We start from the raw sequence: 16332 nt of genomic DNA, 5'->3' as shown, positions 1-16332 counted from the left end.
TCGTCACAAAATCTACTTCAATGAAACCATGTCAGCTAACCTTTTTCAAGCACCCAGGGATCCACTTTTGATGACAGAAAACAATGAGCAGAGATGGTAGATTCCTAAAACATATATTATGATATATCAGTATAGGAAAATACTGGTAAGTGAAAGGTACAAAGACCAAATGAGTAAAAACAATTTACAAGGGGTAACAAGGGGTAAGACAAAATTTAATACAAAAGTCAAACAAATAAGTGGATTGATATCTGTGCTTTTCTACACAGATGAGCACTTAGTGATTTGTACTGCCACTCTTATTCACCCAATGACACACACTTGTACACCACTTTCATCTATCCCTAAGACTACCGAAAAGATAGAACAGTGAATCTGGGCTTTGAAAGAATGAATGAAGTCACTGAAACCAGGTATTGCCATGTTTGGCTCAGCAACACCAAGTACAGTTCCCATACCAGTAATTCCTTGTGTCTGCTCTCTTATCTTTTTGTTTAAGGACCATGCATCCACACCTTGTTTGTAATATTTATTTGTTTCACTGACTTCATGAGTTCTTTGACTTCTTGATGCATGCTCAATCATCCAAGTAAGCAAATCCCCAAAAGCTGATTCTGCTTTTTCAGCGTTTTCAGTGGGAGAAACATTTCATCACTCATCCAAGTGACTTCTTCAGTCTCACTGACCTCCCAGCCCATTGTTCCTTCAGTGGTGCTGGTTTCAGTCATTATGCAAATGTACTGTTTATAAGATTGGGGAAACCTGCAGTCAGTTGAGACTGAAGAAGTCTCTTGGATGAGTGATGAAATGTTTCTCCCACTGAAAATGCTACATCCAGATGAAGAGAATCAGCTTTTGGGGAGTTCTTCATCTGTCCATTCTGGTGCAAAAACAATAATGACATTTATGTTTTGTGAATTGATCTGTTTCAATATAACTTTGTAATGTGACTTGTGATCAAGGCCTTTGTTATAAGCCGGGCAGATATCAGTGTCTTTAATTTTCTTTATAAATAATTCTAGACCATCTCTCTCATAATCATCATCAGCATAAAGGAAGGCAACCCATTTCCAGTTGAATTCCCTCAAAATGCTAAAAATCAGGTCAACTATATCTTTATTGGGATGCACTGCTCTCAAGAAAGATGGAAACATCTGTTTTCTTGAAAAAATTGAACTGGTAGCTTCATAACTGACCTGTTAAAGAAGTAAAAGAGAAATGTCAACATAATCAGTCACAGTAACATAAATCTATATTGTATAAGTCCCAACCACTGCTATCACTTTGGACAAATTCTTGTGTGGGTCTTCCAGAGGCCGGATTAAACCAATTATTAAAAAAATAGGTTAAAAGCCCCTGGGAAATTGACAGCATCTGTGCAATGGTCAAATATTTCATAGCCAAGAGACACATTTGGCAGTAGTTTGGTAGAATTGTTGATTTCTTCTGCAGAGAGATGAAGAAGAGTGATAAATTCAGTTTTAATACTTTTTAAACACAGTAAATAATTGAAATTTTGGGCATCCCTCAACAGTTATGATCAATTAATATAGGAAGATGGCTGTAGTGAAAGATGTAGCTATACAAAGTGATAGCAACATCAGGAACAAACTGGGTGGGTGGCTCCAGCAGATCCAGGCAACAACATCCGAGAACTCTGTGCCGAAGAGCGTAGTCCTAGGAAGATACTGTGTAGGACCCTCAAGCTCCCAATCCTCTGATATAGGACCTGAGCCTGAAGGGTAGACCACCTGCAGGGCGGAGACTTTTTTTGTTGTTGTCCCGGTTCAGTCCTCCTTCTCCTTCTCTGCAGTGATGAATGTAATGTGTTACCTTAATCACATTTTTCAATAATATAGAAATGTAATGTGTTGTATTACTGTATTAAATCAGTAATTACGTTACAGTTACAGTCAGGAGTTATGCGGACACTAGAATTACAAAGGATCCTAAATATCGGCACTCCAAGCTGACAGAAAGAAAAAAAATCAAATAACATTTTTTCAACCTGTGCACTTAAGCTACAGTCAGTTGTTTTCAGTTCATGTGCAGGAGGAGGAAAATTGTAGAACAGTGATGAGGACAATACTTTTATTTTTATTTCACAAAAGGACAAGAGTACAATGATAAGTTGCAAACTTCATCCAAGAAAGAAACAACTGCATGAAACTGATAACTCAACTTCAGCTCTTTGCAAGATTTAAACAGTATTCTACCACAAAGCTAGCCAAGATTCCAGAAAGATGTTAAAGCTGATTGCGTGGCAGCCCCAGCCCAGGAGCCAGAGCCTGATCTTTAACAGATAACAAAAGGCAGTGATGAGCAGTCAGGCTTGCAGCCTCCGTTTCTGCCTGTTCATGTTTCTACAGTAAAATTACTGAAATATTGAAGTGTAACAAATGCATTAAAAAAGGAAAAACAAGAACAAAAATAAAGAACAGTAGTGTCCACTGATGAACTAAACATGTAGACATAGGAAACCTGTACATGATAAATTTATAAAATATTTTTAATGTAATCTCATTATCCTCCAACATCAAAATAAGTCAGTTCCTATTCCTATTATATGTTCAGGTATTTCTTTACCACTTATCTATTAAAGATCGATTAACTTAATTCTTATCATGTTTTTAATGATATTTAATATAAACAAAATAATATTTGTTACACAAAACTTTTAAATATATATTTTAAAGACCAACATTTAGATCATTGTGTATGTGATGTGAAGTTATTCTTTGAAACAATCACCACCCTATCCTCTTTTAAAGAGGACCTATTATTACCAGAATACAGAGACTGAAATCCTCTGTCTATATCAACGAATATTTACTCGAGGCATCTCCTGGTTAATTGATTTGGTATAACTCTGAATGAGACCTTGGAAGTACTGCTGTGTGTTTTTGTGAGATTGAAAAATTACAATGTAACATTTGGGAAAGAAATACCACAACAAAAAGGAGTAGAGACTGGAGAGCACTGCCAGGCTCTGCAGAGGCTGAATGTGCTTCCCATGATAAAGGATTCTCCCAGTGGCAAAGATGATCCAGGTGAGCATCAGCAGGAGGAGACAAAAGGTTATTGCTTTGGCTTCATTATAATTTTTTGGGAGGTCTTTTCCCATGTAGGAGAAAACAAAGCAAAGAGCACACAATGATAAAGGTAAAATCAGAGAAGCAGATGCTGCTTTAAAATCAGTCTCACAGTAAAGTATAATTTTTTTTGAGTTCCAAGACATGTCAATGTTAGGTCTTGGGGGGGCATATGTAAAGTTAATAAGAAGGAAGACTGCCTGTGTCACAAACACCACAGCAATGAACATCCACTGCCCGTGATATTTCATCCACCAGCTGTACAGCACTGGAAACTTGGTAGCTGTTTTGAAAATGCAAACAATTAGAAATGCACGTACAACAAAACATGCTAAGCAAATGGTGAAGAATAAAAAAAAAGGTAAATATCTTAAGATACAAAAAGCATCTGTTGGTTTGCCAAAATAAAAAAATACACTAAGACTAGACAGACTGAGACAACCTAAAATTAGGAAGCAAATTGATCCTCCAGCAGATTTGACAACAGGTGTGTTGTAGTTCAGGGCAAAGAGAACAGACAAGGCCAGTGAGATGAACACCAAGATAAAGGCACCGACCATGATCCCTGTAGCCCAAATGTCTGTAAATGGTGTATACTCCACCACCCGCAGACTGCATGATGTACTTCCTTCTTCAGACCATTCTGTGTCTTTACAGGTGATGCACTTGGAGGGATTGTCTGTTTCACAAGAGAGATGGGCAGAAAAGAAGCATATGGTCAAGGTATCATGGGTCATAAGTAGACCCATGATACCTTTCTCCATTGTCTGAGAGTTCATACATGTATGTTTTGTGTTTGCATTTAGACACACACAATTATTAGTCGTTTAGTTAGTCATTAGTCGTCAGTAGTCAGAAGCACAAGATTTTGTAAAATTCAGACTGATCAACTTGTAAGCACAGCTTATGATTGAAAAACTAGATCTACTATTGTGCCCCTAAATAAGCAAATATTTAATGTATTGTTTAACAAATGTTTGTTCCTTCTTATGTTTGTCCCATCCATTGTTATGTTACAGTTCTCATGACCTCCGTGGCGGCAAGCGGTAGAAAAGGTGTCCAGCAGCACCAAATTTTGTTTATGGAAATTATATGTGGTACAGCCAATCAGAAAGCGGGCTTAGAGGAAGAGATAACATCATATTGTTTATGAACTGAGCTGTACCAACATTCAAGCAAAGACTGTAAACCATGCAAAATTGCTTTAAAAATAACAAGAATTTAAAAATTAAAGCTTCAAAGGTGTTTATGTCTGTTTTAAACTACAAACATTTGACCACTATGCTCTCTAAAGATTTTCCTTCATGTTAAACCTGCCCCGTACTTTACGGTTTGCAGCTAAGCTACCTTAGTGTAAATCTATCATGACTAATAATTGGCTGCTTTGATATGAGCAGTGGCTGGAACAAAAATGGAAGACTATGGCTTAGTCTATATGAAAACAATAATAGTCTTTAAAAAGCATAACTTTAACTTCCATTACAAGTGACAGCACTACTTTCACTCTTTTTCTACTGTCATTCAAAAACAATTTACCTGTGCTGTTGATATAAGTCCCACGTGGACAAATTGTGCAACTGAAGCAACACTTGTAGATTCCGAGTTGTGTTTTCTTGTAGCCCATTTTACATTCTTCAGAACACACTGAAGTTGGTACCTGCACAAGAAAATTGTTTGTAAAAATTTTAAATTTAAGGTCAGAAAGAAGATACTGCACTTCCCTACCATTTACTGTAACGGTAAATTACAGGGAAAGTACCAGTCAGTAAATATATTCACACAGGTTTTGAATTTCTAAAATTGTTCTGTAACATGTAAAAGTATTTGCCTGTTATATCTCGACAGCCATGCAAATCACCTTATGAACACCTACAACTGGTAGCTGCTGTGTGCTTATAAACATATGTATCTAGGTAGAAGTCTAAAAAACTAAATTGCTAAAACTTAATTTTATTATTAATCTTTGTGTTAAAAAAACTTCTTATTACTACTGCGTACTTGTGCACTTGTATGCCACTGAACTTTGGTGTCGTTGATGAAGAAACGGAATGATGGATGACAAGTATAATAGCCCACTTCCTGCACATCACCACTGGGGCCCCAAAAAACGACTGAGTGGGATCCAAACATGGGGTCGCCATTCTCATCAAACTGAATGGTTTGGTTTAAAAGGGTAAAATTTGTCTTCCTCAACTCTGTAAGAACCTGATGTTGGAACACAACAGTAACACTGAGTTACCAATGACTGAGGTTTGGACAAACACAATTTGCTTAACCTAATAATTCTGTTGTAGATTAACTTTCATGTTTATGGTCTAATGAGCACAGATTTAGGTGTCTCTTTAGCTCAAATATTTTCTATGGTGCATTGGCAGATATATTGGTAGGGCCCCACTTAGAGGGATGAGTGCCTCACCTGTGTATATAGACACTGGACTAACAAGTAAAGTTAGATTGGTTTAAATCAGCGTTTTTTGATAATGCTTTGGAAATCTTCTGGGAGAATCTAGTTAATTATACCTGTATTAACCTTTTGTCACTGGTAGCTCAAATGCTTCAGTAGATGGATGAAGTCTAGTAACCCAAATCACATTTTTAGTCTTCTTTTATTTATTTAACTACAGGTTTAACTAACTCTGAGATTCCAATTAGCTTATCACATACTTCATATACACTATCACTGGTTTTAAATACGGATAAGAACAATTATTCACTCTTAGATAATTAGAATAAATTAGAATGCTTACCATGTAAGGGTAGACTGTAATATTTTCTTTACATCCGTCAGCTCCACATTGTAAGACATTGTGTAAGGCATGGGCAATGGAATACACAGCAGAATAAACAGGAAAAGAGAACGATGGATCTGCATCAATGATTTCCTCAGCAGTCAGGCTACTGCAGTTGCAAATCTGATTACAAAACTTCTGTTGCTCTGCATTTTCACAGTGATTCTTGGCCTTGAAAGAATGAATGAACTCACTAAAACCAGGTATTGACATTTTAGGCTGAGCAACCCCAAGTACAGTGCCAATATTTTTGCTTCCTTGTATCTGGTCTATTATTTTTTTGTTTAGGGACCATGCATCAGTTGCTATCCACACCTTGTTTGTAATATTTTCTCTTTTTACTGACTCCATGAGTTCTTCAACAGTCCATTCAGGTGCAAAAACAATAATGATATTAATGTTTTTTGCATCAATCTGTCTAAACATTAGACTGTAATCTGTATCTTGATCAAGGCCTTTGGTATATGCAAGGCAGATGTCAGTCTCATTAATTGCTTTTAAAAACAAGTCCAGGCCATCTGTTCCATAATCATTATTAGCATAAAGAAAAGCAACCCATTTCCAGTTGAATCGCTTGACAATACTAACAATGCCTTTTATGACCTCTTCATTGGGATGCACTGTTCTTAAGAAAGAGGGAAAGGTCTGTTTTCTTGAAAAGATTGAACTGGAAGCTCCATAACTGACCTGTTAAGAGCAACAGAGAAAATGTTACTGTGCTCATTAACAATAACCAATCATTTATATTCCTGAAACTTGTATTATTTTAAACATGGAAAACATCATTTCTTGATTTGTAAAGAATATTTTTTAATAACAAATATTGATCTGGTTTAAAAAATGTCAAAGTACATAAGAGTTCATAGGTTTACCATTGGAATGAGATTCATCATGAACAGTGGGGCTACAGTTTGTGCCTGAGGGCTTGTATAAGTCCCGACCACTGCTATCACTTTGGATAAGTTGTGTGGTTCTTCCAGAGGGCGCATAAAGCCATTAACAGAGATTAGGTTGAAAGGTCCTGGGAAACTCACAAAATCTGTGCAGTGGTCAAATATTTCATAGCCAAGTGACACATTTGGCAGTAGCTTGGTAGAATTGTTGATTTCTTCTACAGAGAATCTCATCATTTGAAACCTTCGATAACTGGACAGAATAAAAGGTGCACTGTGGGGAGATGAAGGACAGTAATACATTCCGTTTCAATAATGCTTGTAGTAAATATTTGCAATTTTGGACATCCCTGAATAATTATGATCACTTAAAATAGGATTTCTAGCTAAATGACCATGTCAGCAGTGCTGACTTTAAAAAAAATAAATATTAATAACACAGTAATTCATTTCACTGGTTTAAGAGTTCTATTACCAGTTTAACCATCGTCAAGTAAACTTTTTCTGTTTTTATTAGTTTTATCACAAGAAAGTACCCAACAGACTTTAACTTACCTGGAGCAGTCAATGGCTTCTGGTCTTTGATGAAGAAGAGAGTCATTCAGCTGATGAATATCAAAAAGTCCACCTATCAAATAATCTCCTTCCACCCAAAACTCAGATGTTGAAACAGTGTATTGAGCCAAAGCATGTAGAAAACAACCCAATACACACTGATAGACAACAATGCTTTTCATTCTCAGAACAAAAACTATTTACCAGTCTACGGTGAACCTTAACACTCTGTGTCTGATGTTATGAGACGCTGGTAATGCTGGAGCCTCTGAGGAATATCTATCATTGAAGGATTCACAAATCAGTATGCAAAGATCAGCAGCTAAATGGCAACTTTGTCTCATTAATCTGATAATGCTAGACACAACTCAAAAGATAACAATGAATTTCCTTATTTTATAGAGGTGACCAAATATATTCAGATTCTAGTCATATGTGCCATTAACTTAAAAAAGAAAACAATTACAAAGAACGAGCTGTACAAAAATAAATTTTGATTAGGATAAACAGAAATGCACTGGACCTATCCAACTGTCTTAAGTTGCAAGGCTACCCTTTTCCATGAATACTTATAAAATATGAAGCCAAGATTCAAATGCACTGTTCAAAGGGACACAGCCTCTTTAATAGCATTTGGAGTGAAAAAATTACACTTAAGTTATTAAAATCAAGTTTCTGTTTGTAACTGTAGCACAAGAAAATAACATGCAATCCATGAAAAACATTTAATTTATCAGATCTGGAACCCAATTTAGCAGTTTTACTTCCATAAACTTCAACTGAAATAGTTTTTCACACTCAAACAGAATGGTGGTGGATGGAAAAAAAAATCTTAAAAAAAAAATTATATTTTAAAATATATATATTTATATACACACAAACCCAGACAACCTTTTGAAACACAAACTTTTTACAGGAAACGTTTTGATCCCTTACTACAGTGCTGATCAAAATTTAATAATCACAGATTTGCAGCATTTTGAAAAAAAAAAAAAAAAAGGAAAAATATCAACTGGTTCATAGAAAGGTATGTGATCGCCACCCACTTCATCCATTTCTTTTAATAAAAGCTCTCAATCTCTGTTTTCTTATGTTTCCGCTGAAAAAGAAAGAGAACAACAGTTTGCTTGGAATGACTACATTTACCACAACTCTTAAAAGATTTTACACAGAATGTGAAAGACAACAACAGCCAGTCTACAAATTCCAAATGAGCCTCAGTCTTTGAAACAAAGATTGCTAAATATTTCAAAGAGATGGGGTCATTGAAATAAACTTGCTTGATTGACTGCTCTCAAATAAGCCACATTATGAATTTATCTGGAATACTGGTTATGAACTTTAGGACATATTATGTTTTGAATAAATACCCACTTAATGGTCTAAAAATCTGAGGTAAAGCAAATTCATTGACTTGCCATTTCATGTTAATTGCTCAGTCACCTAATTTATCTCCCTGGGGTAATTACACCCAAAATGATTTCCATCCCAGTTTCCCAGTAGTTAAACTCTACGAAGGCGGAAAAGTAGAAATAAGTGATTTAAGAATGACCGCAGACTACAGGCAACTAAATTATCTGGAATTAGTGACACTCTCCTTGAATTACACAATTATACAGGGTAGCTAACAAATCAAATGTACAATCAAAGTTTTTAAACATTGTGCTGGCTGGCTGGAATTCATTTTATAGATTAAAAGGAAGTTGTTTATCTATAAAATGAATTATAGGGGGGGAGACTGCCCTTCATGAATGCATATTCACGTAAAAAGCAGCCAATTTCTCCAGGTATCTTTATTTAGAACAAAGGACAAGTGCCAGAGATATTTAAGTCAGAGCAGCAGGATATTCTCATCACAAAGATGAAAATTTTTAATTTGAAGACTCTTGCATTTCCATCTGATATCACGTTAACAACTTTACTCATATTTTCGTAAATGAGAAATTACATGAATTAAAAGTTAGTGAATTTTAGAGAGGGGGTGTACTGGAATAAACCAGTGGAAACAAAGCATAACAAAACAACAACAAAAAAAAAAATCACTCATTTTACTGCAAATTTCTTCAGTTTTGATGACTTTACTGTTACTCTTTAGGGTTAGAAAGGCAAAAGGTAGCACTTAGTCCTAACTATTACTGAGTAACTGCAGATCAATCCTTGAAAAACAAAACAAAAAAAGCCCCCAAAAAACAAACAAACAGAAAAAAACCCTTAATAGACAAAGGGAGTATTTTAGATTTTTAGACTAATTTGATCCATGCTGCTCATATCCTCGTCCAACACTGAGAACACCGTGGATCAAAACTTGTATTTTTCATGTTTTCATGTTACTGTTCAGCTGACAAAAAGAAAATACATCTCTAACCCTCATCATTCCCCAATGGCTGTGGCCAATAAATTTTAAATGCAACAAAGAGGAAGGGAGAGTGGGAGTTTTTTTAACTAGCAAAAGCTTTCCCTGTGTCTTCCTTGCCTTTGTATGTCCTCTTCCCATGTGTGAAGGGTAGGTACCTGTACTTGATCATATGCTAGAAAAGACAAGGAAGTAAAAAGGAGAGTTAGCAACACTTACTTCAAGGCTTGTGCATACACTTTTAGTGACTTAGCATATTTTACAACACATTCAGAACCACAATATAAACTGCACTGCAGATAACAACAATGACACCCTTTTCATACAATAAAAGGTCCTTCAATAAAATACAAGGTTAAACCTGTGGCTCTGTCTAACCCAAAAACAATTTGTGGACTGCAATGCTTTTATTGCACTGTAGGCACTTTCAGACCAAACTGTCATAGGGACACTGGGGAGCTCACTCTTGAACAACATATCTTCAGGAACAATGACAACTCTAACAGTAAGATTTAGTTATACAACAGCAGGGAAGCAGTTGGTGTAGGACTATTGTTCAATATTGTTAACTGAGTTCAAAGAACTGTAATAGTCCTGTCCTTGCTTGCTGTATATAAAATAAATGCAAGTAACCTTGGGGTCTGTGAAATGATTGTTTACAATGGCCACTCCTCTGAGATTAAAAAAACAAAATCCAGCTATGTAGGCTCTAACAAAATGACTTAATTGATTTATGACATAGTATGATATCATACGATGTGATGTATGTATGATGTAGTATGATATCATATAGATATGATATCATATCTTGATATAGTATCTTTATTACTAGGTGATTTGTTTGTTCTTTTTTAATTAAATACAATTACACTCTAAGATAAGTGCTAAACAGACAAAAATGAGTTGTGCTTTAGGCATCATTACCTTCTAATTAATAAGTTCCAGTGACTTTGGCTTCTCAGTTAGACATACTTATTGTCACAATATGCTTCAAAATACATCGTGATGTCACTGGTCGGAATACTTAGCTCAAGGTTTCAAATAGGGACTATGGATGATGAAAACATTCCTCCAGACCCAAAGCACCCTATTACTGTTAATCTAATGCAGCTATGATCAATATGTACTAAGCAAAGAGATGTCTGTTTGTACTTACCTTAATCTGCCTCTTCATGGTGATGCAAAAGAGCATGATGAAGTACATTACAAGTATAGGCCAGAATACTGGCACATTGAAGGCTTCAAAAAATGTGCAAATCATGGCGATGACGATGCCTTTTGTCGCTGAATGCCTGAAAAGAAAAGTAGCAAACTCAGTAAAAACAATGTCACTGTTAAAGTTTTGATTAAAATAAAGAATCAGAATTAATCATCATCCTAAACACTTAGGTAACTTAGCAAATGGGGATTGTACTGTGCACTTAAATGTGTCCTAAATTTAGCAGCATGACAACAACCCTAAACATACAGTCAGAGTCAAAGTGTTATCTTAAGCAACAAGAACAAGGAGTCCATGTACAGCCGTGTACAGAAAAACAAGATTATGTAAGTTATAAAGAGAAAGAGAATGTCTGCATATAGAGTAGACAGAGCGCTAAAACTTTTATCTGGTTAGGCTTTTGCATTTTAAAAAGTTTCGTTTGAAACTAGACCGCAGGCTTGAGATTCTTTTAAGAGTAAAACACAGAGTGAGACCTTTCTAATAAAGGTCCAACACAGACTGAATACTCTCTCGAGAACTGACCAGCTACATGTACTTTAATTGTATTCCACAGTATCTAAGATAATTTGTACTGATGTATTTGTTTGTTTTCTGCCTAAATCTTTTACACAGTACTAAATCACTAGGTACGGTTGGAGATTAACAAAGAGAAGGTAGTGGAAAATGCAACAGAGTGTAGTCTGACACAAATTTGAGTAGAAACCAGAAAGATGTTCTTAGCAAGACGTAATAAAATATAAGACTTAAAATCTTTAGTTTAGTCAGCAACCCTCCAAACAACAAATGATTTAATCCTCTAATTGTTATATCCCAATATCCACTTAACCCGGGTAACCATGTTACATTGAAAGTCAATTTTTTTTTAATCGAGCAGATAAACATGCAAAGGGAACAAAAATGATATTTTCATGCATCAGGTACATATCTGATATAAAGAAAAAGATATCAAGCAAATGTGTTTTTTCCTCTCTTTCTTCCTTAGTGTATAAGAGAACACAGTATTTGCAAATGCAAATGAGATTCAAGGCCTAACACACAATTTAAAATTGGTACAGCACAGAATGGCAGAAATCGATGCTAAGTTAAGCTACCAGCGGGTCGTGAGTAAAATTTATTGCTGCTTTGAAAATAAATTAAGTTGTGGTTTTAAAAATCTGAAGAAAGTGTTTGTATTTAAACTATTTTTGGAAGTCAGGGTTACAGACACAACCTTTATGTCAATGAAGTAGAAATTAATTTGAGACATAAGGTAAAATCAAAATATACAAAAATGAATTAAACTCGGTGTCTTTAGTTTCACCCTAAACTGCTCAGCACACAGGTTGTTCTAAAGAAAATAATTTGCAATTTCCCTGGGTGACCATGTTGAACTCTCACCAGAATTTGAATTCAGGCAACCTCCTGATGAAAGGGCGGAACTCCTCGTTCTGCTTGGTAGGAAGGGAGGGGCCCTCATCTGTAGGAAATATAGGTTACCAGTTGAGTTATCCCATAACAGCAACAAGAACATCAACAACAACAACAATGTACACTTTAGAAATAGGACAATTTCCGTTACATACAGTAAAAATGGCTAATTCATATATTTTTTGGGAACAGTCACTACTGTACACATTCCATTCAAGGAGGTCACTTGCTCATAAACAGAGTGCTACTATAAAACCACATTTGGGTGCTCCACGCCAACTGTGCATGGTATAAAATATAAATAGTAGGAGAGCAAGAATAAATAACAGACGACAGGAATATATACAAAAAAGAAGGAAGGCACACAATAGAAAGGCACGGACGAGAGAACATTTTGCAAAGTGCCTAAGAGTAGTAGTAATAGATGGCACAGGGGAAGAAATTGTTTGTGAGACTTTGTTGTCTACTGAGATGCGGTGCCCTTTTCTGTATCTATATGGACTCATCCACTTCAGTTTTGAGATACGTACTTTTAAATATGCAAGTGTACAGTAATAGTCTATTGTTCCAGTAACTATTTTAAAATCTTTCATAATAAATTAAAAGTTATATTAGAAAATTCTCAGAAAAAAACTGATTGGGCAATTACTGGCTTAGACTTTTGATTAGATGCAAGTACTAAGGTCTAAATGAACAGTTTCGTAATACCTCATGAGGTAGCCTACTTCCATGTTCACATCACAAACACTACTTTAATGAGACTGAGTTGACTAACCTTCTTCAAGCAGTGAGGGATCCACTTTTGGCGACAGAAAAGCAATGAACAGGTTGAGATGGTAGATTCCCAAAGCATATGTTACTATATACCAACCCTGAAAAGGAGCATCAGAAAATAACCTTATTAAAGGACGTCTTTGCTAGAGTCAGACAAGACACATAAGAACTTTATTATATAAACACCTAACGAATAGAGCAATATCCCAGTCAAAACAAGACAATAATAAAGACAGAGAGATGTACTGTAAAATGCATTATTTTACTTTTAATGAATAATAGCAAAATGAAATAACCTTGATCTGAAAGTATGATACAATTGGTTAAAACCTACTAGAAGTGAATGAGGATTTCAAACCCTCTTTATAAAGAGTTGGCATTTTAAACTTGATAAAGATAGTATTTATTATAGGACAAAATTTAAGTATTTAGAATTCCTCATTAACATTTTCTAACTTGGCTGACTAATTAAAAAAAACATCTGAAAAACACACAGAAATACACAATTACCTGTAGTAGATACACTCTGATCATGTAGACAAGAGTAAGTAGTAGAGTTCCTGCCCATCGCATTGCATAGAATGGTGTTGACTTGTCTAGCCATGACTGATACACCTATGACAAAAAGAAACCAGAAAAAACATTGTAGAGGTGCTGAAAAACATGAAGTTCATATTTATCTGTTGTGAACATCAGAAAAATTTCTGATGTTCATAAAAATTTCTCTACTGACATTTGGCTCAGTCAATGCTAATGTTTAAAATGGTATGTCTTTGTTTAATGACTTGGTTCAAAAAAGATATATCTAGATAGATAGATAGACAGACAGACAGATCAAAAAGGCATTTTAAAAAGACAGAATTTTCACAATCGGTGCATCCCTAAATTTAAACCTATTTAAAGGAATATGATATGCTTGATCTCACACATTACCTGTCCAACTCGTGTGAAAAAGGCAGCAACAACAGAAGATTTCCCATGGATTGACTCCCCAGCACTGTCCCCTTCTGACATTCTTATTGGGACGACAAAAAGATTTTGATTAGTGGTGTATGAACTTCATCTACTTTAATAAGAGTACTGGACAATACTCTTATTCAGCATGACCATGTCTACCAACGATCCCAGTTGAAGATACAAAATGGAGGTGATAAATTGACAAATGACAAACTCTTCTGTGCCCATTTTGTCTTAAAGGCTTTGGAAATAAATACCCAGTAAAACGAAAATTTGTGAACGATTTTTACCAAGAACTGCACATTTTGGAACACACGTTTCGTTTCAGTTTGTGTAATATATATTCTGTAAACTGTGATACAAGTAAATACAATAGACATAGGCTGTCCGGAAAGACCTGTATCTGCGAGGTGCATATGTCCAGAAGACGGGTCAATCAGAGTGATCAGATAACTATCAAGGCGCAAATAGTCAAGGTGACAAAATCTTTGTAATTTTCTTTAAATAAACAATTTAAATATGTATTTCTGTAAATTAAATCTAACCCTAGGTCCTTTAATAGAATTTTAACTGATGAGCTGATCATAAATATTCTCGGTGCGCTTGTCGGTTGCTCACCAAAACAACATTTATATCCACTGTAGCCTAGGTTGATTGCTTAGATAACTACGCATTACGCGTTAGGACATTTAATGATTTGCTATTTTTATTTTAATGGGGAAAAGAACAGGACCGTGAGGAGCTGTGGTTGTGCCTGGTTAGCATTAGCTGCATAACTAGCTAACAGCTTAAGGAAGGCAGGATGACATCTAGGAAGCAATATATACCAAAATAGGCTCATTTGCAAAATGGAAAATAACTACGATGTGCACTACAAATTGAATAAGTTGTACTAGAGGTATTGTTTTATCTTATATTATTTTAAATTCTTCGCGTTAGCTTAGAAATTAGCCCCGAAAACGGTCCTAGCCGTCGATACGTACACTACCTTTGGCCCCAGTTAACGTTTGTATGGGTGATGTAGTTTTGTTCAGCTTCATTTGACCCCCTTCAGCCGTTAGAATGCAAGTATTAGACTACATTTCCCACAACTCCAATTGGGCACGTGTAAAAGTATGTAAAAAGAATTTGTAGTTTATTATTGACTACTCCTAGGTCGCAAGAATGGGTTTGCGGACACATTTAAACTACAACACCCAGCAAGGACTTCACAAAATTGACAACTCACTTCCGGTGCTACGTTGCCAACAGTTTCACAGCTAGCTAGCTAGCTGTGAAATAAAATATAACCATTCTATACTAAACACCTCCATATTCAGTGAATGATGCGATCACAATCAATGTTGATTCTTCGATTCAATACCTCTTTGTGTCTCTCAGCTGTATTAGCAGTTACAGCGAAAATTGTCAATGGCAGTTCTTTCTTACCTGATACGGCCGCTGTGACACTACCCGGCTCTACCTAGCTAGCTAAACTAGCCACTTCTCGTGTAAACTGCTGTGTACACGTCAGTACTTCCGCGAGGATTCGAATATACCACAGGCTGAGTAGCAGAAATCCGAACACCTCGATTCGCTATGACTCTTCAGACCTCAACGATCACAAACGAACCGATTTCTCGGTTCAAATAATAAAAAGTCAACGCAGCATCAGAATGTTTCCTCTGGTTGGCCTGTTTCCTTAAACATTCAGTACGATTTCCGACCACTGGGTTGAAAACCTTGTCACTTTGAAAAAAGAGACCGTAGAGGCAGACGTTTTAACCAATTTAATTCGTGATTTTAACAACAGCAGAAACGAATGAACGCTCATGAATAAAAACACACCAGTAAACAATTTTTTTCTTTTGAAAAAAAAAAAAACAGAACAAGAAACGGAGAAATGCTTTTATTTACACTGTGGTGATAATACTGAAACACCTAAATGATTTAATCGCATTAAAGTGCTCTCTCTCTGACCATTTGTAATAATGAGATGAAAAACGACGAAAAATTGTCTTTCCAAGAATGGGCCTTAGAAAGGGAGACAAAAACCTTCGCCCTGGTACAAATAAAGGTCAAGCAAATATAACACAATAAGAGAACCATTCAGCATCATGATGGCAATCCAGAAATTAAAGTGGAATGTTATTAAATACCTACAAACAAGTGCCATGAAGATTAGCTACAGAGTCAGCTATAATGAATTTATGAGTACCTTGCCCTGCAAGGTTTTCAAAATACAAATACAAGGACAAAAATGCTGCTCATTATCTAGTTTTCTTGATGTACAGGGATAGCATAATATCCA

The 16332-nt window shown here is 35.7% G+C and overlaps 1 protein-coding gene and 1 pseudogene across 2 annotated transcripts; both read right to left on the bottom strand.

The window, feature by feature from the left end:
- Nucleotides 1–848: 848 nt before the first annotated feature.
- LOC134619279 (taste receptor type 1 member 1-like) lies at nucleotides 849–7511 on the bottom strand (annotated as a pseudogene).
- A 723-nt stretch (nucleotides 7512–8234) lies between these two features.
- Nucleotides 8235–15595, bottom strand: rer1 (retention in endoplasmic reticulum sorting receptor 1). Of its 2 annotated transcripts, XM_063464716.1 has the most exons (8): nucleotides 15471–15595; nucleotides 14019–14100; nucleotides 13596–13700; nucleotides 13087–13183; nucleotides 12282–12360; nucleotides 10839–10974; nucleotides 9803–9857; nucleotides 8235–8428 (listed from the first exon to the last, which is right to left on the bottom strand). In XM_063464716.1, the coding sequence occupies exons 2-8, from the start codon at nucleotides 14097–14099 to the stop codon at nucleotides 8418–8420; spliced, it is 564 nt and encodes a 187-aa protein (XP_063320786.1). In that variant the 5' UTR covers nucleotide 14100; nucleotides 15471–15595; the 3' UTR covers nucleotides 8235–8417. The 2 variants fall into 2 exon arrangements, with proteins under 2 accessions (XP_063320786.1, XP_063320785.1); XM_063464715.1 differs by lacking the exon at nucleotides 8235–8428 and having other exon boundaries at nucleotides 8597–9857; nucleotides 15471–15594.
- Nucleotides 15596–16332: the final 737 nt, after the last annotated feature.

The sequence above is a fragment of the Pelmatolapia mariae genome, linkage group LG20 (genome assembly GCF_036321145.2).
Source record: "Pelmatolapia mariae isolate MD_Pm_ZW linkage group LG20, Pm_UMD_F_2, whole genome shotgun sequence".
In the NCBI taxonomy this organism is placed as follows: Eukaryota; Metazoa; Chordata; class Actinopteri; order Cichliformes; family Cichlidae; genus Pelmatolapia; species Pelmatolapia mariae.
The sequence above is the reverse complement of the archived record's forward strand: the minus strand, read 5'-3'. Positions and strand labels throughout refer to the sequence as shown.

Coding starts and splice junctions, on each gene's coding strand:
- rer1 (XM_063464715.1), bottom strand. CDS start 14,099: ATGTCAGAAGGGGACAGTGCTGGGGAGTCAATCCATGGGAAATCTTCT. Junction 10,975..12,281: donor TTGCCTGAATTCAAATTCTG/GTGAGAGTTCAA, acceptor TTTTCTTTTCAG/GCATTCAGCGACAAAAGGCA. Junction 9,858..10,838: donor CCATGAAGAGGCAGATTAAG/GTAAGTACAAAC, acceptor TGTCTTTTCTAG/CATATGATCAAGTACAGGTA.